The sequence below is a fragment of the Mesoplodon mirus genome (assembly GCF_964341445.2).
Source record: "Mesoplodon mirus genome assembly, chromosome: 16".
In the NCBI taxonomy this organism is placed as follows: Eukaryota; Metazoa; Chordata; class Mammalia; order Artiodactyla; family Ziphiidae; genus Mesoplodon; species Mesoplodon mirus.
In genome coordinates this window covers 33,828,671-33,854,262 of record NC_138992.1, presented here as the reverse complement: position 1 = coordinate 33,854,262, position 25,592 = coordinate 33,828,671, and the positions used below count along the sequence as shown (strand labels likewise).

At 41.0% G+C, this 25,592-nt stretch overlaps 1 protein-coding gene across 1 annotated transcript in view; it reads left to right on the top strand.

Annotated features, from left to right (window-relative positions):
• GRHL2 (grainyhead like transcription factor 2) overlaps positions 1–25,592 on the top strand; it is a 165,101-nt gene that overhangs the window by 52,256 nt on the left and 87,253 nt on the right. Inside the window, exons 3-6 of the mRNA XM_082601679.1 lie at positions 5,971–6,038; positions 10,369–10,762; positions 20,455–20,510; positions 23,825–23,981. Of these exons, the coding sequence (XP_082457805.1) occupies positions 5,971–6,038; positions 10,369–10,762; positions 20,455–20,510; positions 23,825–23,981 (675 nt within the window). The remainder of the gene's footprint in view (positions 1–5,970; positions 6,039–10,368; positions 10,763–20,454; positions 20,511–23,824; positions 23,982–25,592) is intronic.

Sequence of the window (25,592 nt, the reverse complement as noted above, 5' to 3'; positions counted from 1 at the left end):
TTGTTTGTGGTTGTTTTATATATTTTAATCCTTTTTGACTAAGGAGCTTATTTGAAAAACACAAGGATGAATTCTAAACGTTTTGGAGTCAAAATTTTCAGAATGTATTGAGGATGGTATAGAAACAGAACTTATCATGTTAGACTGCTTCCTGTTATAGGCTATTTCTTGAGGGTTCAGCGTTATTGGACTTTTGTGTTAATATGTAGTGTTCAGAAATGGTCTCATCCCTAGAAAGGAATCACAAAGCAATTTTCCTTTATTATAAAAAATAGTTAAAACTTGACACCTTTTAAAAAAATACCTTTATTGGAGTATAATTGCTTTACAATGTTGTGTTAGTTTCTGCTGTACAACAAAGTGAAGCAGCTATATGTATACTTATATCCCCATGTCCCCTCCCTCTTGAGCCTCCCTCCCACCCTCCCTATCCCACCCCTCAAGGTCGTCACAAAGCATCGAGCTGATCTCCCTGTGCTATGCAGCAGCTTCCCACTAGCCATCCATTTTACATTTGGTAGCGTATATATGTCCATGCCACTCTCTCACTTCGTCCCCTCTCCTCCTTCCCCTGCTGTGAAAAATTGATACCTTTATCAATCTTTAAAATTTAGTAACATATTAAAGTGACCCTGATTTAATCACTTGGGTCATTACAACATTTTTTGGTAACTTTTATAACTATGTTAAACAAATACATTAGTTAATGCTTTTATAAGACTTTGAAGAAATACATTAAGATACACTTTGAAAAAATATATTTTTCTTATTTTTTAAAAGTAGATTTTACTCCTGTGAAATGGATATAATTTCAGGTATCTGTATTAGATGGCAATTCTTTTATATTAATGAAAAAGAGAAACACACCTTGAAACAAAAATCATTAGTAACTTAGGAAAGCAACGTATTTTATTTCCCACAGGTTCAGAGGATAAAGTATTAGTAAATATGGTACCTGGATTACCTCTCCTCTTGCACATTTTTAATATTTAGAGGAAAGTTGAAATACTGCTTTCTGTAAATATTTTGAAATGCAGAGTAGAGAGTTTACATAAAACTCAATTTGAGGATGTGGAGAAAAAGGAACCCTTGTATACTGTTGATGGGAATGCAAATTGGTGCATCCACTATGGAAGACAGTATGGCAGTTTCTCAAAAAACTACAAATAGAACCACCAAATGACCCAGAGGTTCCACTCCTGGATATATATCTGGAAAAAATGAAAACACTAATTTGAAAAGATACATCCACCCCAGTGTACATAGCAGCACTATTTACAATAGCCAAGATATGGAAGCAACCCAAGTGTCCATCAGCTGACAAATGGATAAAGATGAGGTATATAAATACAATAGAGTACTACTCAGCCATAAAAAAGAATGAAATTTTGTCACCTGCAACATCATGGATGGACTTGGAGGGTATTATGCTAAGTGAAATGTCAGAGAAAGACAAACACTGTATGATATCACTTATATGTGCAATCTAAAAAATGAAAACAAACTAGTCAATATAACAAAACAGAAACAGACTTAAATATGTAGAGAACAGGGCTTCCCTGGTGGCGCAGTGGTTGAGAGTCTGCCTGCCGATGCAGGGGACATGGGTTCGTGCCCTGGTCTGGGAAGATCCCACATGCCGCAGAGCGGCTGGGCCCGTGAGCCATGGCCGCTGGGCCTGCGCATCTGAAGCCTGTGCTCTGCAACGGGAGAGGCCACAGCAGTGAGAAGCCCGCGTACCGCAAAAAAAAAAATATGTAGAGAACAAACTAGTGGTTACCAGTGGGGGGGGGGGGAGGGGGGAGGGGGAGGGGGGAGGGGGGCAAGATAGGGGGAGGGGATTAAGAGGTACAAGCTGCTAGGTATAAAATAAATAAGTTACAAGGATATATTGTACAATGCAGGGAATATAGCCAATATTTTATAATAACTATAAATGGAATATAACCTTTTAAAATTGGGAATCTCTATGTTGGACACCTGAAATTTATATAACATTGTACATCAACCATACCTCAATTTATTTATTTATTCATTTATTTATTTTTTGGCTGCGTTGGGTCTTCGTTGCTGTGCAAAGGCTTTCTCTAGTTGCGGTGAGCAGGGGCTACTCTTCGTTGCAGTGTGTGGGCTTCTCATTGCTGTGGCTTCTCTTGTTGTGGAGCACGGGCTCTAGGCGCATGGGCTTCAGTAGTTGTGGCACGCGGGCTCAGCAGTTGTGGTTCACGGGCTCTAGAGCGCAGGCTCAGTAGTTGTGGTGCACGGGCTTAGTTGCTCTGAGGCATGCAGGATCTTCCTGGACCAGGGCTTGAACTCATGTCCCCTGCACTGGGAGATGGATTCCTAACCACTGCACCGCCAGGGAAGTCCTGGTTTTTATGTATTTTAATGATTTAAATTCACATTATCTAGATGAATGAGTGAATAAGTGATTTAATAAATATTCATAAGCTGTTGAAATATTCATAAGCTGTTGAAATCGGCTTTTTATTTTTGGCTTATGCATTATAGAAAATGCAGGGAAGCTTAAAGAAGAAAGTGAAATTTCCTGTAATTTTTCTATCATATTATTTGGCATCATTTTCTCCATCGCTGAAGGATTTTGAACATAAGCCTGGTAGATTGGAGAAATGATTTATACATATTACAGCAGCAGCAGCAGGGAGGTGGGTTATGAGCAGAGAATCCAGTGAACAGTTCGTTGCAATAGTCCAGATAAAAAATGATGAAGCCCTAAAGTAAGACATGATGGTAGCTGTTCCCTGGGTCAGCATTTGTGAGGTTCTCCCTGAATCAGCCACTCTGTTTAGTCAGCCATACTCATAGAGACAAAGCAGTATGTTCAAGAAATCACTGAGTATTTGTTTGAATAAAAGCTGGCAACTGGGGCTTCCCTGGTGGTGCAGTGGTTGAGAGTCCACCTGCCGATGCAGGGGACATGGGTTCGTGCCCTGGTCCGGGAAGATCCCACATGCCGCGGAGCAGCTGGGCCCGTGAGCCATGGCCGCTGAGCCTGCGTGTCCGGAGCCTGTGCTCCGCAACGGGAGAGGCCACAGCAGTGAGAGGCCCACATACCGCAAAAAAAAAAAAGCTGGCAACTGATTGTGTGTGTGTGTGTTTGTGTGTGTGTGTGTGTGTGTGTGTGTGTGTGTGTGAGATTTGGCGGGAGAACCCTATAATTAGGATCATAAAATCTAATCTGATTCTCAGATTAACGAAGGCGGAGTACAGAAGAAGGGCTTTGGGGAAAAGGATAATTGTATGTTGAGTTTGATGCGCTTGTAGGATGTCTAGGTAGGGATGTCTGATAGACAGTATTGTGGGTCTAGACTTGAGAAAGGGGCCTGAGTTCAGAGGTCCCAGTTTCTCTAAGAAGGACAGTCTTTGGGAAGCCAAAGGTAAAAATGGTTCACGGTGGCCCAGATGGGAGCAAACCCAAAGGTTTCCCTTTGTCACATTGTGACGAATACTATAGACGGAGCAAGGGGCTCAGAGCTGGCATCAGTGCATCTTAGCAACACTAATGTTCCCTTCCAGGAGTCTTTGGGAGTTACTAATACGTTTTAGTGTTTGGAATCCCTATTTCTTCTATTTCTTTGATTCTGCTTTTTGCAGGCCATTTTGATTGATTCAGTCATTCTTTCAACAAGAATTTAGTGAGGGCCTGCTACATTCCAGGCGCTTGGGACATAACCATGCACAAGGTGGACACTCATGGAGACTGTAGTCTAATCTTGGATATGGACATTTAGATGGTTCTCGAAGTAAGCTCACAAGTTAGCTTAGAGAAGGCATGGGTAGGGTGGGGCAGGGGACTGGGGTACGTTGCAGGCAGAGAGGACTGTGTGATGGCTCTGCTGCAAGAAGGAGCATTGCATGGTCAGAGATGCAGTGTGGCTGTACACACAGCAGTGATGGGGGTGGCCCAAGTTGAGGCAGAAGAGTTTTTGGAGGCCATGTTCCTGAGAATAACGGGAAGCATTGAAGAGTTTTAAGTAAGAGCGTAGTGGGGTCAGACTTAAAGATCACTCTGGATCTTCTTAATGGATCCCAAACGGATTTGCAGGGGTTAAGTGAAGGAGAGGAGAGACCAGTTAGGCTGATGCCGTAGCTCAGGTAAGAGATGTCGGGGGCTGAACCAGGAGGCAGGCATCCACAGGGAAGTTGATGGATTTGAGTCACATGGGATTTAGTGTAATGTCTTCAAGCTTCATCCATATTATAGCATGTATCAAAATTTCATCTTTAAGGCTGAATAATATCCCATTGTATGTATATATCACATTTTGTTTATCCATTCATCTGTAGATGGATGGACATTTGGGTCATTTCCACTTTTTAGCTATTGTGCATAATGCTGCTATGAACATGGGTGTGCTGGGTATTAAAATTTTATGTTTATCTGTCGTTTTCAGTAGATGATAGGAGCTATGTTTTATTCATTTCATTTCTTTCTAGCACTTAGTAATGCCTGCTACATTGTAGACCCTCATCATTGACATGTGAGTGAAGGACAATTGATTTACTTTATTTTTATTTAACAAATGCTTATAAATTCCCAGACATTCCAAGTGGCTTTAAAAAAATTAACTCATTTAATTTTACTAAACACCCTGTGAGGTATAGGACTACCATTATGCCTGTTTTACAGCTGAGGAAACTGAGGCAGAATTAGTAAGTGGTAGAGCTGAGATTTGAACCCAAACAGTCAGGTCTAGGCCTGGACTCTTAGCCACCCTGCTATGTTGCCTCCCTTGCCCAGCTAGCTGGGCTTGCATACATATTCAGGTGGGTGGAAACTGTCCATGAGGATTGCTAGTCCGGAATCCAGAAGAGAGATGCTTCTCATAAACGCTCTCTTATGTCAAAATAGTGAAGGCTGTGTTTTGAGTGCAAAGGTGTTTGGCTAGAAGAAAGATCTGGAGATTTAGGAAAAAACAAAATCAAAAACAAAAACAAAAAAACCCAAAACATCCAACCAGCCAAACAAATCTAAACCCACTATTTGTGTGTTTGAGAACTATGGTAGAGATAGATAAATGATCCTTAATGCGGTAGGGCAGTCAGATAATGTTCAGAAACACAGCTGGTAGGGGTATCCCTTCTCTCAAGTAGCACTTTTTTTTTTTTTTTTTTTTTTTTTTGCGGTACGCACGCCTCTCACTGTTGTGGCCTCTCCTGTCGTGGAGCACAGGCTCCGCGACGTGCAGGCTCAGTGGCCATGGCTCACGGGCCCAGCCGCTCCATGGCACGTGGGATCTTCCCGGACTGGGGCACGAACCCATGTCCCCTGCATTGGCAGGCGGACTTTCAACCACTGTGCCACCAGGGAAGCCCTCAAGTAGCACTTTTTCAATAATCTTTCAGGTAATATGTTGGCATTGTGGTTGTGAAGTCAATAATAAAAGTGCATTAGAAGAAGAAGGGTGGAAGCCAGTTCGAGAGCTAGGGAGGGTAGGTAAAGGCTGGCCCAGGTATTAGATGTTGCTCCGTCACTGGACAGTGCAGCCCCCTACCCAGTTTGCCCCCCTGCGTGTCAGCACCTGGAGTCTCTCATCAGAGTGGAGGGTCAGTCCCTGTTCCTTAATGGGATACCTGCTGTAGCTCCAAGATGTTTTCTGTCTGCTGCAGAGCACAGATCCTCTTACCCTTTCCCCTCATCCACTCCCAACCAAGGTGGGAAGGGCTCAGAAGGTGCTCAGGTCCAGCGAGAGAGAGTTGCCAGTGTCAGCAGGGCACAGCAGAATCAGGATTGCTGTGGCCCTACATTGATCATCACCTTTTGTGTCTGGTCTACTGTCATTGCCAATCAGCCTACTTACCTTTAACTATCTCCTGGCCATTGCAAATTTGCCACCATTCTCTGGAGAATGTTCCATTTCCTTTTCTTTGCTTATGCTGGTGTCAAGCTCTGCACAAGGTCACAGTTGCATCTATGTAAGTCTGACTGATGGTTGGTGATGTTTTCAGGTTCCTCGAGACAAGAGGCTGCTGTCTGTAAGCAAAGCAAATGACAGCCAAGAAGACCAGGATAAAAGGTATGATAATATATACAGGAATATGCCTGACTCCCCAAATGACTCTTTTTCTATGTTTTTTGAAAACAATAGTATTAAACTATAACTTTTGTTCTTGAGAGGATATGGGAGTCAAGAAGCTTAATGTCTGCTACCTGTTTTTGGAGTCTGGATCAAAACTGGATCTCTCAGGCGGGAGAGAAAATTGTATTTTTTGGTTTTGCAATTCTGCAAAGGGCCATCAGTATCTTCCGAGGAGGCTGCAAATCCCAAGAATTAGAGGTGATATACAGGCAAGATAGCCTACTGCTGGCGTGAACTTTTCTGTCCGTCCAATGGCTGTATGACTGCAATGAGGCCCTTGAGGGAGTGAGACATTTGAAGATCGTCTTTGATAAGGGGGAGAGGAAGGAGGCCAGGCTGATCTCAGTCCAGGGAGGAGCTGGTAGGGAGCCATGGGTGGCAGAGGACACTGTTGGGGTGCAGGTCAGGAAATATGTTAGGAGACCATAGGTCATACTCCTTTCCTTCAATCCTGAATTAAGAACCAGTTGAAAAACAAGAAACAGACAGATTGAAATTAAAAAGGAAAAAAAATCAATTTTATTTCTGATGAAGCAAATTAAAGAAGTGATTTTGAACCAGCAATTTGTAACATTTCAGTCCTGACTTAGATATGGCTATTCATCCAGTCCCAAGCAGGACTTCAGGCCTCCCTGGAGGGACAGGCCACTGATGGCATGCCCGCGGTGCCTGGAGTGTCCCCTTTCTTTGGCCAAGATGATCCAGGCATAAAGAGGGAACCACAAGGGTCTGAACCACCTTACTCAGCTACTTCTCCCAAACTCACCAATCAAATACATCTCTTCCCCTGCAGAGGGACGGAGAAGCCACAGTGCTTTTCTGTTGGGGGTTTTTCCACTTGGAAACATGAAGCCAGGAGAAATGAAGTCTCCTGCTAAAACACATGTCAGAATCTTTCCTGGCCTTGATAGGAGCTGCTTGTGACACTGTGATCTTGTCATATGACTAGCAGTGGGGGCCACCCCGCCAATCAGTGGCCCTGTGCTGTGTATCACCTCTAAGGCACATCCCCAGCAGAAGATCAAGTCTGTCTGCATCTGATTTGTGGTTCCACAGGGATCTTCTGATGCTCTATGCTGCTTTGGGGCCCTGGGCACTAGTGAGTAGCAGTGATGACAGGGAGAAAGAGGCTGATGCTCTTCAGGTCCTATAACTTTTCCTCCATTCAGCCAGCATTTATTAGGCTAAGCGAGTGCTGTCTCCTAAGTCCTATACCAGTAATCACAGAAAAGTTGTCTATCATAATAGACAAAAGAGCCCATGTTTTGGTAAAGTATCTTTTAGAACAACATTAAAGACTGACAGCCACTCATTGTATTTTAAAGGCCATTTTTGAGATATCAATGGAGTGCCTTAAAAAAAAAACTGGCAGTGAGGTATAGACAAACCACCTTGTATGGACTGATTATGACTTAGTAGACTTCCGGTTGAACGTAATTTGGAAGGATATCATTTGGTCTGCAATGTACTCATGAATTAAGGTGCCATGTGCTGACATGATATATTACAAATGTTCGTATACAGAAGTCGCCACTTTGAAAAGTAATCTCAATGTCATGACCCCAATTTTTTAAAAAGTATATTTCAATGAACTATTCTTAGCCTTGCATTTTTTTCTCACATTATAATGTTTGGTTCAATTTTAAATTCTATTGCAGGTGAGTCAGTATATCTCACAATAATTCTTACTTTGTTCTGATCACCCATTTTTTGGATGACTTCCAGAGTTCTCCGACATCAGCTGTTAAAGTCGGTGCTATTCTATAGAGGCACAGTTATACATTATAGGATGGTGCCGAGTCTGTTGTTCCCTCGTCTCATGGTAGTGACGATTCAACTAGATTTGCACAACTCTATTAGTTTGTTTATAAGCACACCAAAAATATTTTGACGTGTGTTTCTTGTTTAGAATCCAAGTGTTTTGCATGAAGTAAAGACTTAAGAAATTTGGACTGAAGTGGACTCTAACTGTAGAGGAGTTGATTAATTTTGAATATTTTGGCAAAGCCAGTAAGACCGTGCTTGTGCAAAGCCCAGAATTGCCGAAAGTGGATAATTGCTTTGGTAGCTAATGAACGTAGACCAATCGTCCTACACCCAACTAGCAGGACATTACCCACAAGTATTAGTAGTTACTCCTCCACAGAAGGGTCCCGGATAAAATGAGTTTGAGAAATTCTGGGTTACAATTAAACAAGTGGAGGAACCCTTGGGGGCCTTTACTGTGTTCATGACTGTAACCCACCAGGGTTAGGCAATTGTTTTTAGGCAATTGTTTAGGCAATTTTTTTTTAATACTGATTTTATCATGGTCTCCTTTCTTTGAGGAACATGTATTAACATTCTATGCAATGTTCTCAACAACAAGGTTTAGGAAATACTGATATAAATGGGTGGTCTGGGTTTTGGCATCATCAGCTTACTGGATTCAGACTGAACATAATTTCTGAATTTTCACTGTGTCTTAGATACAGATTCATTGTATTGATATAGCCATGAAAGCAGGTTATTACTTAAAGCCAGAATGTTTATAGACTCATGATTTTATTCTTTAAAGGGTTTGTTTCTAGAATGATTTCTACAGGTCTGTGACTGACTCAGAGAGGTCCAGGTATTTTTCTGTTGGCTTTGTTCATGTGGAGCCATTCTTTCCTCAAGCTTCACTTTGAAGTTTTATCTGAAAAATCAAAGCTAAAAATACTGAGTCCTGTTAGCGAGGCAAGCTCAGAGGCGAGTGGATTTCCTTTACAGAGAGGAGCCACGAGAGAGCTCAATTCTTGGAAGAACCAATTTTATTCAAATATTTCTCTCGATGAGAGATGGCTGTAAGCCCCAGAAAGCACATGCTAGTTTTAAAAAAAAACAGACACTGGGGACGGGGCTCCATGCAAAACATGCATTTTGTCTCTGTGTCATTCAGAATAATCTATAAATAAGTAAGAGGTGGCCTCAAATCTTACTGACCACAAGGACTTTTCTATCCATAACGCTCTTTTCATAAGAAGTTTCTCTTTGCTTCTGCTCTCTCCCAGAATCCTATAGTATAGATGAAAGTATTTCATCTTATCCTGGCAAGAATTAATCTTCTAAATCCTTTCCTTTCTCTTTGTAGCACGGGAGGTCTGAGATCTGAGAGATCTTGTCTTACGTAAGCCCAGTTACACCACTTCCGTAAGCCCTGAAAGTAATTCCGTGCTAAGGACATCAATGAGCTGATGTTATTTCTCAACTTAGTGAAAATATTCTAATGATAAATTCTCATTATATTATTTTTGCTGCAAGGAGTTTAGCCTGCAGGAGAGTGAAAAATATTCTTCCCACTCTCTTCCTTTAACTTATTGTCCTGCTCCCACCTTTTTTAAAAAAAGCTACCTAAAATGTTTTCTTTTGAAAGCTTTCAAACATACCCATAAATAAAGACGATGGTATAATGAACCCCCAGATACCCGTCCCATCCCCCAGGTTCAGCACTGATAACTTTGTGTTACACCTACTTAAACTTGACCTTTTCTTTCTTTCTTTCTTTCTTTAAAATTTTTATTGCAATAGTATTCAAAATAAGTTCCTGGCTTACTTTATGTCATTTCACCTCTAACAACTTTTGATTTATATCTCTCAATAAACAAAGACATTTTATTACCTAATCTCAAAATCATTATCACATCTAGGTGAGTTAACATTACTTCCTTAACATCAGCTACCTCTCAGGTCATATTCAGTTGTCTCAAAAATCCCACTGCCTCATAAGTGCCTTTTTGGTTTTTTAGATCAGGATCCAGACAAGATCTGCTAATCCTATTTGATTATGTCTTTTAAGTTTCTTAACCTAGAACAAGTCTCCCACTTTTCTTTCTTTTTTCATGCCTCTGACTTATCGAAGAAACCAGGTCAGTAAGATGTGTGACATTCTGATTTGTATGATTGTTTCTTTTCAATGTTATTTAAATTATTCTTCCAGCTCCCATATATCCTAAGAACGGGAAGCTAGATGTAAAGGCTTGCTTGATTTAGAGTCAGCTGTTTCGGGGGGGTGGGCAATAGCACTTTCTAGGTGGGGCTCATTGCATGATACCAGGAGGCACATATGGGTAGTTGTCCTCCTTCTAGTGATACAAAGATTCGTTGCATTCCATTGTAAAGTTTGCCATCAGCTTTCCCCCTAATGCATTAGCATCCACTGATTCTTGCTTGCCTCAGTTATTAGGAGTGGCAGAAGGGTGATGTTTCTAATTGTGTTCTGTTGCGGGGTGTGGGTTTAAACACACAGAAACTGTCTTGGCACCAGTGGAGCCCAGAGTAGTTTGAGTGGAGGAGAAAACCGAGTGCAGGTCCTAAAGACTGTTCCAGTGAACCTTTCCCTAAATCAAGACCACCTGGAGAATTCAAAACGGGAACAGTATAGCACCAACGTCTCTGAGAGCCCAGCCGTCATCCCCATGGCGGGAATCACAGTGGTGAAGGCCGAAGATTTCACACCGGTTTTCACGGCCCCACCTGTGCACTATCCCCGGGGAGATGGTGACGAGCAACGCGTGGTTATCTTTGAACAGACTCAGTATGGCGTGCCATCCGTGGCCAGCCATAGCACCTACCTCAAGGATGATCAGCGCAGCACCCCGGACAGTACTTACAGTGAGAGCTTCAAAGACGGAAACACAGAGGTGAGTCCCTGGCTCTTACATCAGCAGCTGGAACTGAAACCCCAAACCACCTAACTTGTTTTCTCTGTTTGCTTTTTAAGTGGGATGAGTGAATTCAACTGTGAGTTTAAGGTTTTGTTTGTTTTTTTTTAAACATGTCTGCATCTTTCTTCATAAACGGGTTTTATTAGACCATTGGCCTAGGTGTGTGGAGGAATATTTCCTGCCTCTTAGATGACAGATTCCTTGACTGGTTTTAGTTTTAGTCTTAAAATTAAATAGTTTTGAAGAACAAAGGGCTGTTTGCATGGAAATTTCCTAGTTTGTAAAGTTTTCAGTTTGACCTCTTCTAGTTTGTAACTTTCCAAATGGTAGCCAGAGATGTTGCCTGTCCATCATTTTTTAAAACAATATAACTCTTTAAAGACCTTGGCTAATTGAATACTCAAGAAAGAATTGGTATTATCAATAATCAAGTGTGTACATGTATGTGTACTTTGTACCTTACAAATAGATTCTATGTATTCTTCTCGGGTGCCCAAAGAACTTACAGAAGCAATGATCTTTGCTTGCTTGTTTGTTTTAACTTCACACGTTTGCAAATTTTGGTAATTGTTTACAATGGTGTAACCAACATCAGAATCAGTGGAAAGTTTCCTCATCCTAAAAGTTTGAATTTGAAGCCCTCCCCTCTCCTCTTGCTCACGGCAGACACTAATCTGCCTTCTGTCACTATACTTTTGCTTTTTCTAAAATTTCATATAAATGGAATGGTAGAGTATAGAGTCTTGTATGTTGTCTTCTTTCATTTAGCAGAATCTTTTTGAGATTCATCTGTTATTGCTTGTATTAATAATTTGTTTCTAAAATTGCTGAGTAGTATTCCATAGTAAGCATGTATCAGAATTTATTCAGCAGTTGGTGGACATTTGGTTGCTTCTAGGTTTTGGCTTTTAGGTTTCGGCTATTATGAATAATGCTGCTGTGGACATATGCTTTCATTTGTCTTGTGTAAATACCTAGAACTACACTTGCTGGGTCATGTGGTAAATGTATGTGAAACACTGCTGACAGTGTTTCAAGGTGGCTGGAACATTTTCATTCTCACCAGCAATACATGAGGGTTCCCCTTTTCCATATCCTTGCCCAAACTTGATATTGTCTGTCTTTTTAACTGTAGTCGTTTTAGTGCGTATGTGATTGTGTCTCATTGTGGTTTAAAATTGCATTTCTCTGGTGTCTAGTGATGTTGAATATTATTCCGTGTGTTTATTTGACCATTCCTATAACTTCTTTTGTGAAATGTCTGTTCAAATAATTTGCCCAGTTTTTAAATTGGGTTATTTGTCTTCCTTTTATTAAGTTGTAAGAGATCCTTAAATAGTGTAGCCCTTTATCAGTTTTGCAGTTTGATAGCGGCTTTATTTTCTTAACTATGTTTTTCAAACAGCAACAATATTTAATCTTGATGAAGTCCAGTTAATCAATATTTTCCTCTTAGAGTTTATGCTTTTGATATACAGTTTAAGAAGTCTTGGCCTAACCTAATGTCACAAAGATTTCTCTTGTTTTTTTTCTAGACATTTAATAGTTTCACATCTCACGTGTAGGTTTATGATCCACTTGGAGTTTTTTTTTTTTTTGGGGGGGTATACGCTGGCCTCTCACTGTTGTGGCCTCTCCCGCTGCGGACACACAGGCTGCGGGCTCAGCCGCTCCGCGGCATGTGGGATCTTCCCGGACCAGGGCATGAACCCGTGTCCCCTGCATCGGCAGGCGGACTCGCAACCACTGCACCACCAGGGAAGCCCTGGAGATAATTTTTATATCTGGTGTTAGAGAAGGGTTGAGTCCCATTTTTTTCCCACATTGCTATCCAATGTTCCAGCATCATTTGTTGAAAAGACAATATTCTTTCCATTTAATTGCCTTGGGATCTTTGTAGAGCAACAATTGCTGATATAATTGTCAATCCCCGCTCCAATTTTTGACCCAGAATATGTAATGCTTTTTTCCTTGTCTTTAGTTCAGGTCAGCTGCGTCAACATTTAGGAGCAGTGCCTTTACATTTGAGTTGATGGTCAATGACATCTCATTTTGCACTCCACCTGGGTCAATAAAAGACAATGGCGGAAGGAGAAAACTTGTGGTTTCTTATTTCTTAAAGAGGAGTGACTGTGGTGGCAGTATACCAAATACTTGCAGCCTGATACCCATTTAGTTGCCAATGGGACAAAATTCAGCCACCTGAGGCTGAAATTGTAACCCTAAATAATCATATTTTAAAATAATAAGCATTTGATGAGCACTTACTTTGTGCTGGGCATCATTCTAAGTGATATATACTCATTTAATCCTCACAAAAACCCTATGAGGTACTATTATTGTCTTCTGTGTTTTCCAAATGAGGATACTAAGGCACAGAAAGCATAAGAACACCCATGGTCACACCGTAGTAAGTGGCAGAGATGGGACTTGCCACAAGCTGTCGGGCTCCAGGGCCAATGTCCTTAGCCATTACCTCTACACTCAGAGACCCTGTGGGACCTTCCAGTTCTTAGGAGCTCCATAACTGAACATAGTGCCTTGCTTAAATGTGTGTAAATGAGGATTCTTTGTCTACGTCATTAGCTATTTCTCATCTTTCATATGAGAATAAGAGGAACAGAAGGAACCAGCTCTCTGCAGCGTTGGGAGGGCCTCACAGTAGACAAATCACACTAGCAGCCCTTCTTTTCCTGGCCTGTCATTCCTGAGTGCCTGCTATATTCTATGAAATTGGGGAATGAGCAGAGTGAGACACAATAAATTCCCTGCCCTTACCAGGCTTCTGTATTTCTTGGGTTCTGGTAGCTTTATATCAAACCTTCAGTGTTTGATATAATGTTATATATTATATTTATATTATATCAAATATACTATTTGATATAATATACATATTATCTTAAAGTTTGCTTCTTTAGCTTCCTGTGTGGTGTGGCTTAAAAGAGTCAACAACCTGCTGCTGCTGCTTCTTTTTTTTTTTCAAACTGAGCAAGGGATCTCGTAGGGTTTTTGGTATTGTTGAATATTTGATTTGCCCTCAAGCAGTCAGGGGTGCTTCTGTAGAGAAAAGCAAATCATTCCACATAGGAATGTGAGGTGCATACTTTTTCACTAAAGGGTTGCTACTAATGTTTTTCTCACACAGTGCAGAAATATTCCATTAGTCACAGAAGAGTCCGTGGATGTGGTCCAATGTCAACGGAACCATCACGCTCTCTGGAGGATGTGTTATGAGTTGTGTTTGTGTTGGAGGTAAAGAGGCTTATGAAAGGACGCAATTGTATTTGGGGTTTTATTTAGAAGTGGATGAGAAAGCAACTTACCAGAAACTAAATGTGAAAATTATTTCCACCGAGTTTGGTTTAGCTGCTCTCCTAGTCTTGGAAATCAGTATTTACATTGCATATTATATTTCAATCTGATGTAAATTAAATGGAATGATCTATCATGGTCTTTAGCCATGGCACTGTCAACTGGTTATAAGATCAGGTGAGCTCAGAGTGATTTCACCAAGTAAATTTCACTAAGGAAAATTTGTCTAAAACCTAGCACTTCCTTTAGGCAAACTACTAAAATGTCTACTACTTGTTGAATTAGCAAGTTTCATTTGCTATTAGAGATGGCTTCTTCTGTGTGTGTGTGTGTGTGTGTGTGTGTGTATAGTGATACCAGGGAAGGGAGCAGTTTGGTTCAACTGAGGCTAGTAGCATTAAAAAGTTCTTTAATGAATTTATTTTAGCTAATTTGATTTATATTTTATTTTGTATCCTCTTCGTAGTAACATTTGGTAAATATTTGTTTATACTGGGTGTTAGGCATTGTGCTAGATGTGGGAGTAGAGGGCAGGAGGTGTGCCTTGGTTTCTGCGCTCTAGAAGGTTACTATCTATATAGCTGCTATTTACTGAGTACTACTGTGTGCCAGGCACAGTGGCTTACACACTTTATTTCTGATATTTACTATGCCACAAGTCTGCAAGGAAGGTATTACTCTTCCCACTTTACAGATGAAAAAACAGAGATTCAGAGAGTTATGAACGTGCCAAAGGTCACACAGCTAATAAGCAAAGAGTATAGTTGATAAATATAAAACAGGGTAGTATTAACACCTAGAATGTTTTTAGGAAACATGTAAACCTTGAGAGATGCAAGAAAGAGTTTTTATAGAAAAATCATATGTATTGTCATCATAAGAATCAAAGTAGAAGAAAGAATTTGCTATTCTAAACTACAATTTTGTATGTCAGTTAACATAAGTCTAACTGTATGAATGAAGGAACACCAGACCTCAGTGATTTGATACACTAAATGTTTATTTCTTGCTAATAATAATCTTGATAGATGTCTGCAGACCTGTCTTTTGATCAGGAATCCAGGTTCCCTCCATCTTGTGACATTACCATCTCTATATGTGGCTTCAGGGTCATCCCAGCTGGGGAAGAGAGACCATGGAGATGGCACACTGAGTTGTAAATACTTTGACCTGGAAGTAATGCTGTTACCCCTGTTCACATTTCATTGGCTAGAACCAGTCACATGGTCTTAACTAACTGCAAGAGGTTAAGAGAAGTCTAGTTTTCCCATTTAGTCCTCCCATGTGCTCAGTAATGAGAATGATTTATGAGTGAGCACCAGGTATCTCTACCATGTATTTCATTATTTAGTACCTGGTATTTTATTTGTCAAATTAACATAGTTTGCAGAGAATTCTGAAATAAAATCAAAGAATTATTATTTGTTATACCCAACAGACATATGATGGTTATATCCATTGATGTTATATTCATCTGTAGACTGATACTGAAAGTTACCGTGGATCTAAACCCTGTCCGACAGGACTAATTTTTAACTGATAGTTCATTTCCCACCACAAACTTAAAGAGTAAACTCTTAAAAATGTTGATTCAAGTACTGAAATGGAACATGGCTTCACTTTTTGATCAGTGCAACCAGTTTTGTTATTTTTATTTTAAATACATGATACAGTGCACGTGGTACCACTAAAACTTCTATTATTTTATTAGTTTGTTTTTGCACCAAGCAAAATTTTGGAAAATCCTTAGCATACACATTGTATACTTGGGAAGGATTTAGGTTTCTGTATACATAGTCGAATTTTACGAGATTGGATAGCCTATTATTAGGTTCCTAGGGGCCATCTACCCAGCTCTTGAATAGAACGGCTCTGGAAATCCCCGTTCTGTTAAAGCTGTTACTTTGCAGCACCATTTGATGCTTTGATCACTGTTATCTCTTGAAATTGCTCTTAGCTTTATGTCCGCAGCTTCAGTTATCATCTATGTCCTGAATACTTTTCACATTATTTTTCTCCAGCCCAGTTCTCCTCTCTGAGCTCCAGCCCTTTATGTTCAACTGCCTGTTTGACTCTCCACCAGCTCAAAATCTGACTTACAATCTTCCCTCATGTTCTCTGCTCTAGTGGAGTGGCACCACCGTCCTTCTGGTTTCTCAAGCAACGAGGATTTTTTTCTTGAAACTTTGCTCTCTGATAATCCCCATCTAAGTCATTATCAGTTCTATCAACTTCACTTTCTTAAATCTCTCTGAAATCATTTATCTCCATTCTACTTCCACCATACTGACCCAAGCTATCTTTATCTCTGGCCTATAATACTGTTCACTTTTGTGCACTGTACCTGGGATGGTCTTTTCAGAATGCTAATCTGATCATGACACCCTCTCACTGAAATCCCATTGTTTTTAGGATTAAGATCTAAATCTTTAAGGGGTTTACAAGGCCTTGCACATTCTGTTTCTCCTCTGCCTTTCCCACTTCATCTTGCACATCCTTCCCCCTGGTGCTCTCTGCTCTGAGCATCATTCAGTTCTGTGAACCTGATATGCTCCCTCCTGCCTCAGGACCCATGTGCCTGCTATTCCATGTTTTAGGACTGTGCTGTGCAATACTGCAGTCACTAGCCACCTGTGGCTATTAAAATTGAATAAAATTTAAAATTCCATTCCTCAGTCCCGCTATCTCCATTTTAAGTGCTCCAAAGGTACATGTGGCTAGTGGCTACCATGTTAGTGAAGATATAGAACACTTCCATCTTTGCATAAAGTTCTATTGGACAATGCTATTCTAGAATATTCTTTACTACCTTCCATACCCTTCCTCCTGTGTGACTTCCTCAAGGAAGCCTTCCCTGTCCTCCCCTTTCAGTTCCTAGTAAAGTCAGTTTTCTTTGTAACTAAGTCCACCAGCCATAGACAACCGTGAACACATCTGTAGTCAAAGTTACACTGATTTAGCCTGCTTCTGCAAGGGACCTGTTGCTCTTCTCAGAGTGCTTGCACACAGTTTGTAAATTTTTAAATTAATGATTATTTGACCAATATTTTTCATCTACTAGATCGGAAGCTTCATGACAGCAGGGACCACTTCTCTTTTTGTTCACTGTGGTATCCGTAGCACCTAGCATGGTGTCTGATGCAAAGTAGATGCTCAGCAAATATTTATTGAAAGAGTGGATGAATGAATAAATTAATCATAAGACCTAAAAAATTAGTGGCTGATCAAACACATGGAATTATTTCGCTATATCTGATTTTACCACTGTTAAGGAATCATTGTCTTTTCGTAGTAGATTCTTTTTTTTTTTTTTTTTTTTTTTTGCGGTACGTGGGCCTCTCACTGTTGTGGCCTCTCCCGTTGCGGAGCACAGGCTCCGGATGCGCAGGCTCAGCGGCCATGGCTCACGGGCCCAGCTGCTCCATGGCATGTGGGATCTTCCCGGACCGGGGCACGAACCCGTGTCCCCTGTATCGGCAGGCGGGCTCTCAACCACTGCGCCACCAGGGAAGCCCCGTAGTAGATTTTTAGTAGATGGCTCTTTCCTCCCACCCAAGGAAAAAACTAGAATTCTAATATTCAAAATTTAAATATAACGTTCTAATATTCCTTGATGTCTAAAGTCCTTTAAGGATAATCTAGAAGATATATGTTACCATACTTCCTTTACTACCATTTTTCTCAGGCCAAATGATTAAGGAATGTATAGATGCACTGCATCAAATCACAGCAAGGTATGGTGATGTTGGCTGTCTGCCTGCCTTTTGGTATCCTACAAATTATATTAAAATGTTTCCAAACAGTTGTGGAAACTTGGTAATTGTAGTCAGAATGGCCTGAGTGTTTTGGTTCTACTTCTTTTTTTTTTTTTGACCAAAATTTTTTATTTGACTAAATTCTATTTCATGCATAAGCAAGACAGTCTCTCCTGTTTATTAGACTTCGGCAACAACAAAAAAAAACCAAGCAGCCTTGTACAGAAACAGTGAAAATGCCAAGGGTGAGGGTAGCCTACAGTTTTACTGTAGGATAAATATATATATATATTTTTTAAAAGGCCTCTCTCCCTTTGGCCATATCAACAATCATTTAGGGCCATCATAAAGGACTGTGATGTTTTCCAGGTAGACTATACATTTAATTTTTTTTAATTATAAAGATAATGTAACTGAATTAAGGATAAATGTTTAAACTTGGAAAAAGTAATATCCATGTCAGTAATATGTCAACTATTTAAATTTTTTCATAGTTCTTGTTTACATGCTCATATTATTGGATTAAGAGTTTTTATTCGTTAGCCCATAGTTGACAGTCCCTTTGAGTCTGAATAGTTGTAGTATATCACATCTTCTTACATCCCCTGGGAAATTAGAACCCTAGAATTTATGAGTCCAGTATGTTTTAGTAAGCAAGCCTATCCTCAGGCTGCAGAGTGCTATGGCATAGACAATGAACTCATTCAGGGCCATGCTTATTAATACTGGTTCACCATGTCTTGTTACGGGTTACCACATATTCCTTCAAAGAAGACCTTGGAAATGCATCTTCTCTGTCTTGGAGTCACTTCCTTAAATGCTCTTTTCATCATGCTACCCTCCTACTCCGAAATTTCCTAATTCTTAAATATATTAAGGGTCAAAGCAAAGTTCACAACAGCCATAAAATCCTTCCAGAATTTTGCTGATCTTCCTTTCCTGGTAATGTTCATTCTGTACTTTTCCAGTCAGGACACCTGAATAAATGAATGGATGAATGCTTTAACATAGACCTTCATATCTAGTCATTTGCTGTATTTCAGTTTCTTTTGTTCTTGTCATTTTTCGTATGAATTTACTCACCTCCTCAACCAACTTTTATATATTTGAGGCAAAGAAAATGCCTTATGTATTTTCTCTGTGTCTCTTGGCACCAGTCAGATGCTGAAGCCCCAGAATATTTCCATTTAATGCCTTGTTGATTGGTTGACTGACTGCAAAAGAAACACAAATCTGTATCTTTGAGTCTCTGTCATGATTAATAAACTAGTTAACAAATATTTGTCAAATGCTCCTGGGCTGCGTTTGGGTAAACTTTGAAAGGCAGACTGTCTTCTCGGATCCACGGAATTTATAAGACTGGATATAAAGAAAGATCCTATGTGTGTACATATAAAGTGTGATGTGAGGGCACACTGCGTTCAAGTGATGGTGGTTAGAGATTGTGAAGGAAATTTGGAAAATAGCTGTGAGTAAACCTTTCCTGAGAAGGAAATCTTTGAATTACTTGTCAAAGAATGGAAGTTTATGGCAGAGAAATGAAAGGCAAGGCGGTTGTTTCTTAGAAAGAGACACTAGAAAAAAGGCCACAGTGGAAGGTCCAGATCTGTGTGGTCCACCAAGTGCTTTTTCATCAATATTCTATTATATTCACTTTAGGGTCAAGAGTTAGGGCTTTTGGTGCATCTACTTTTGAGAAGGTTCTAAAATGTAGCAAAGTGCATCCTACTTGCACTAAATATACAACTGAATGTCTGTGGACCCAAGCCTTTTCACATGTAATACTAAGACAGAATTTCCTTTGCAGAATTACGTTTAACACTGTTGTGATAATGAAGATCTTAGAGAAGGGCATTGAATACGATCAAGTGATTACTATAGAACAGAATTTTTGTTGTTGTTTTTGTTGGAAGAAAAAAATGTCAGTGTGATGCCTGAGTATGGAACAGAATTTAATACACACAGATACATAGAGCTCACCACGTTCCAGGAACTGTTTGTAGTACTTTATCTCTGCTAATGCATTTAATTCTTCTCATCACTATAAGTAGGCATTTTACAGCTGAAGAAAATATGGCACTTGCCTCAGTCTACATAGGCAGCAGGTAAAAGAGCTAAAACTTGACCCTAGAACTTGACTCTAGACAGTCTTGCTCCAAAAACTATGCCCCAAAACTCTAAATACTGCTTTATGATATGCTATGTGCCTTCTCTGTAATGAGTATTCCATTAACTCAGAATGTGTGGCTTTTGGAATAAGTGTTGGAGATAAGAAAATGGAAGAGATGTTTATATGTTTGAGGAAACAGTTTCTAGTACCTGGAGACAATTTAGGAACACCTGTGGACATGTCAATGTGGACATGTGAATAAAAGCACAAATGCATTTTCTGTTGAATGTAATTCTCAGTGTGCAGGTGGTATGCAAGTTCTATACACAAATGGTAACTATTTTCACTGTAGTTGAAAACATAATACCAAAAAAATGTATAATTTTCCTTTCTAAAATGAGGATAAAACAGTTTGGATACATTTGTCACTTTTTTTTCTGCATAATGACTCACCTATTTGTTTTAATTTTGATGACTTTTAAATTTTGCAGAAATTTCGGAGTGCTTCAGTTGGGGCTGAGGAGTACATGTATGACCAGACATCAAGGTAGGTTACAGGAGATGCACCTAGAAACTAATGAACTGATAACTGTTTAAATGTATCATCAAGTTATACTTTTACACCTTTAAAAGAAAATTCTTTTCTCTACACCATGACTTCTAAATTACTATTTCCAGTCTTGATCAATTTTCTGAGACCTACCTGTACCCTTCCTATGTCCTTTTGCTGCTAGACATCCCTTCTTAGGTGTTCCTCTAAACCTCAGACACTTGGGCCTCCAGCACAGCATGTACATGTCTTTTCCTCTTCTTTCTTTCCTTCTTCACTTCTTTCACATCTGTTCTTCCACTTTTATTTCTTGTTGTGCCTAATGGTGCCATCCTCCCAGCCACACACTCCAGAGGTGCAAGGTGCTTGCCTTCCTGCTACACGTTCATGGCATTTGCCAAGTGCTGAATGTCCTATTCTACCTGTCCTGTCTCTGCCAATTTACTCTTGTGCATCTGCTCCTGAGCTGTTGCAACATAACAGGTTGCCCTGCCAGCACTTTCTTTTCCCTTCCGTTCCACTTTGGACATTTCTACCTACTAGCTCTCACAGACTTTGGTGCCTTCCATCTTCCAGCAATGAGATAGGGATTGAGGATAAGTTATAACCTGTCCTTAAAAGAGGCCCATAGACTTTTGCAGGAGACCTGTGTGATGTCATACAAATTTGCAATACATTTGCAAAATGATGAGTCTTACTACAGAGATACGTGAATAGACAGCTGAGATGACCTGCAGGCCTGGGTGTATGTGGGGTGTGAGTGGGATGGGACCAGAGGAAAGCTTTACAAGAAGTAGCATTTGAGCTGGATCTCGATGGATTATCAGGAGTTTTCCAGGGAAAGAAGGAGGATTAAGAACATTCTAGGTAGAGGGGCCACATGTTCAAAGTCCTTGATCATGATCATGCCTGTAGACAGGAGAGAATGGCAAGGATGAATTAATCCATCCCATTTACAAAACTTAGCAGTGATTTCACCATTTCAGACAGAATAAGACACAAATTCCTTATGAAGGTAGTTGGGGCCCGCTATGTGCTGGTCCCTTTTTACTGTAAACCTTGTCCCCCACTGTATTTCTTTTTTTTTTTTTTTTTGGCGGTATGGGGGCCTCTCACTGTTGTGGCCTCTCCCGTTGCGGAGCACAGGCTCCGGACATGCAGGCTCAGCGGCCATGGCTCACGGGCCCAGCCGCTCCGCGGCATGTGGGATCTTCCTGGACCGGGGCACGAACCCGTGTCCTCTGCATCGGCAGGCGGACTCTCAACCACTGCGCCACCCGGGAAGCCCCCCCGCTGTATTTCTTGGCCCTTTACCTTTACATGTATGGCCCCTTCTCCTCTCTCTGTTTCTGCTTGAAGTCGTCCTGCCCCTTCAGGGTCTTGCTCCAGCCTCAGGCTCCCCAGTCACCCTCTCTAGATTCTTCCAGCCAGAATTTGGGTGTGCAGTGGTGGTGAAGGGTAGGGGAGAGGCAGAGAAGATAAAGTTTCAAATCGCCTTCTAAAACGTGGAAATACATGTATACTTTGCATGCTGTCAATCCAGATAACTATGCAGCCAGCTCTCGGCCCAGTGAAAAGAGCAGTGACCTACCAGTCATGTGACCTGGTGTCTCTTTCTGCTGCTGTCATTGTCTCCAGGAGTGAGCAAGTTTCTCAGTCTCTCCTCAGCTGTGAAATGAGGAAACTGGTTCTTACCTTGTGTTGTGGATGAGCTTGGGGGACGTGAATCCCTTGAAATTATATTAAAATTCATTAGTGTTCATATGTGCTTTTATCTGGGAAGAGGGTTCACGCTTTCTTCATGTTTTTCAAGCAGTCTGTGCCCTAGACAAGTTGCAAGCTCCTGGTCTACGTGATTCCTAATATCCTGTCCAGGTCTCAAACTTTATGATTCAGTGGGTTATCTTGAAATTGCTTTTTCTAGGCAAAATGACAGTGGAATTGGTTCTGTCTTGAATGATTTATTTCCCATCTTATTCTAAGACACATATTCTGGAATTTGCTTTGTTTATCAGCTTAAGCCTAAGATTCTTATCATGTAAGAGGAATATTATTTTGCCCTTCAAATTTCTTTCTCATTATAAAAGTTAAAAAAACATCAAACATTGCAGAAATATTCAACATAGAAAGCAAGAGTCCCCCATAATCTTGTAAGTAGATCATTTTAAGAGGCAAACTTGAGTCATTTTTTGCACACAGCCTTTCACAGACTGAAATTAAAGAGCTAAAAAAATAGATAGACCCAGTGAAGAGCCTCTGATGATTCTCAGAAAACACACAAAGCACTTGTAATTGGATCATCACTGTGTGCCATCCTGCAGTGTGACAGAAATAAATATTCTGAATGAGCATCTTAAATAAAAAGATTGTGATTCATATCCGTTGCTCATTTTAAACAATGGGTATATTCTTCAAAGTTGGGAACTTTGGTGTTTTTATTTTATAAGTTAAATTATATTTGTAACATATTAGGGAAATTATTAAGATCAGGGATCTGCAAACTTTTTTCTGTAATGGGCTAGATACTAAGTATTTTAGGTTTGGCATACTACACAGTCTCTGTCACAGCTACTCAACCCTGCTGTGGCAGCACGAAAGCAACCATAGATAAGACATAAACAAACAAGTGTAGCTGTGTTCCAGTAAAACTTTATTTACAAAAAACAGGCAGCTAGCTGGCTTTGGCCGACAGACCATTGTTTGCAAGCGCCTGATTTAGAGCAGTAACCCTGTCATGAGTTCTTTTGCAGGCTTAAAAAACAAAACCCCCAAATCAAACAACACTCCCTGTTATGGAACTAGATTCCATATAGATTTCAATAATGAATGAGTGCTAGATTTTTACATTTTGAAATATTTTAAAGTGGGATGTAGCTATTTGCAACACCTTGGCTAGACAAAAGAAGGTTGATATACAGATGAATTGAACAAAAGCATTCACATATTTGGCTTGTTGCTAGGATGAAAGTGGCAAATTTCAGCGATTCTGAAGTTCAGGCATTACCAAGGACCAACTAAAACCTAACAGAGGCTCCCCCGGCTCCGCCTGGCCCAAGTGGACGGGCACATTGTGGACTTTCTCCCCTTCTAAACCATCTGGTTTATGGGCCACTATTAGAAATGTTGTGTGTAATGTACTAACAGTGACCTTTGGTATGGACTCATCTCTTTTGCCATGTGCTGTGTTTTGTCTCTGAAATGGAGTAAACGTTGGTTAATATTCATACAAAATGCTATCGATGTGAAATTGATCCATAAGGCAGAAATGTCCAAGAGAATGAATCTGACCACTATTTGTTTTCTGTTCACAGTGGCACATTTCAATACACCCTGGAAGCCACCAAATCTCTCCGTCAGAAGCAGGGGGAGGGCCCCATGACCTACCTCAACAAGGGACAGTTCTATGCCATCACGCTCAGTGAGACAGGGGACAACAAGTGCTTCCGACACCCCATCAGCAAAGTCAGGGTAAGGGCCTCATTTCTCCAATAAAGCACAGAGGGATCAGGTGAAAGCAGTTACTACCTGCCAGCCTTGTGGAAGGGCATGGAAAAAATTCCAAAATAAATAATTCTAGAACAAATGTCAGAGAGTTGGGACAAGAGACCTCATTGGCTTGCAGTTTATCATTTTAATCAGTAACTAATAAACCCCAGGGAAGGGATGTGGTTGGAACATGCTTTCTGACTGTATCCAAGGAATTTCCCCAGCTTCATTCATTGCCTATGTGCTACCTAGTTGTTGTCGTCGTTGTTTTCAATCAAATGATGTGCAGTTTTCAAGTAAGCAGCTGTAAGTCAGAGCGTATGTGTGGGCAGGAAAGAGCTGGGCTTTCTTCTGAAAAGGAGGGTGCAATTCATTCTGCGTCCCTGGGCCCTCGGCAGCTTTGCTTAAAAGCCTCCTGCAGCCTGGCGCTTACTCAGGAGTCAAGAGGCGGGCATGATATGATCCTTACCAGGAGTGACTTGGAGGAATTTTCACATTCACGAGTATTAGTTCTATTTGTGGGACATGAAACTGCCTTGGAAGCCTGCCAGCTTCTGGCATTCTCGCTACTGCCGAGAAGGGAGGGAACTGGTAATCCCTGTCGACCGAAAAGGAAAATTATAGCAGAGCTCTCAAAAGAGGTTGAAGGAGTTTCCTGCCCTGTTGTAAAATGATTTATGCTGCTGTGTGCGTGGTGTGCACCCCACCTTATTTTATCCATAGCTGCCTTCTCCTAAGCTCTTTCTTCTGCATACTGAGAAAGGAGCGCCGTGCTGTGCCGAGCCCAGTGAGTTTACCCCAACTCAGGTTCCCAGGCAAAGGTAACACCTGAGGTAGAAGAGAAAAGAGTGTCCAGGCACCTGCTGGCCGGTTTGCCTGTTACTAGCTTTTAGGTAAAATCACTGCAGTGCTGCTCTCTTGAATCAACCCGGTTTTACGGCTTTGTTTCCATGAGAAAGACAAGGAAGAATTGCTGCTCCTTTGTCCAGCAGGCCTTTCTCCCTCCAAGGCCATCCCAGTTCCAGATCGGAGCAGCAGGAGGCAGGAGGCAGGAGGCAGGGCAGTTGAGAGTGAGGGGAAGACAGGGAGGATGTGGGGCTAACGACCCACCGGAGGCTGAACCCGTGGCAGGTGGAAGAGTGCTTAGTGTGCCCTCCAGAGGAGTTGGTATGTTCCAACCCTGAGGTCAAGGCTACGGTGGAGGTATGCTGTCAGCCGCAGCAGCATCATCGTCATCATCAATCGTCATCATCCCCATCATCACAACAACCAGAGCCACAGTGTAACAGCTAATTTTTATTGAGTATATCTTCTCTGTGCTGGGCACTGTGTTAAGCACTGTACATCTGTAACTTGTTGAAACTAACAACAGTCCTATGAAATAGGCATTCCTTTTATAATGTTACAGATGAGGAAACTTGGCCTTTTAGAAGCTAGCAACTGACCAAGGTTATATAGCTCAAATGTGAGGGAACTGGGTTATATCCCAAGCAGTCAGACCCCCGAACCTACTGTCTTAACCACTAAGTGTACTGTGCTGAGTAGCATGGAGGCCTGAAAGGCAGACGGATTTTAGCATGGGATCCACCTCTG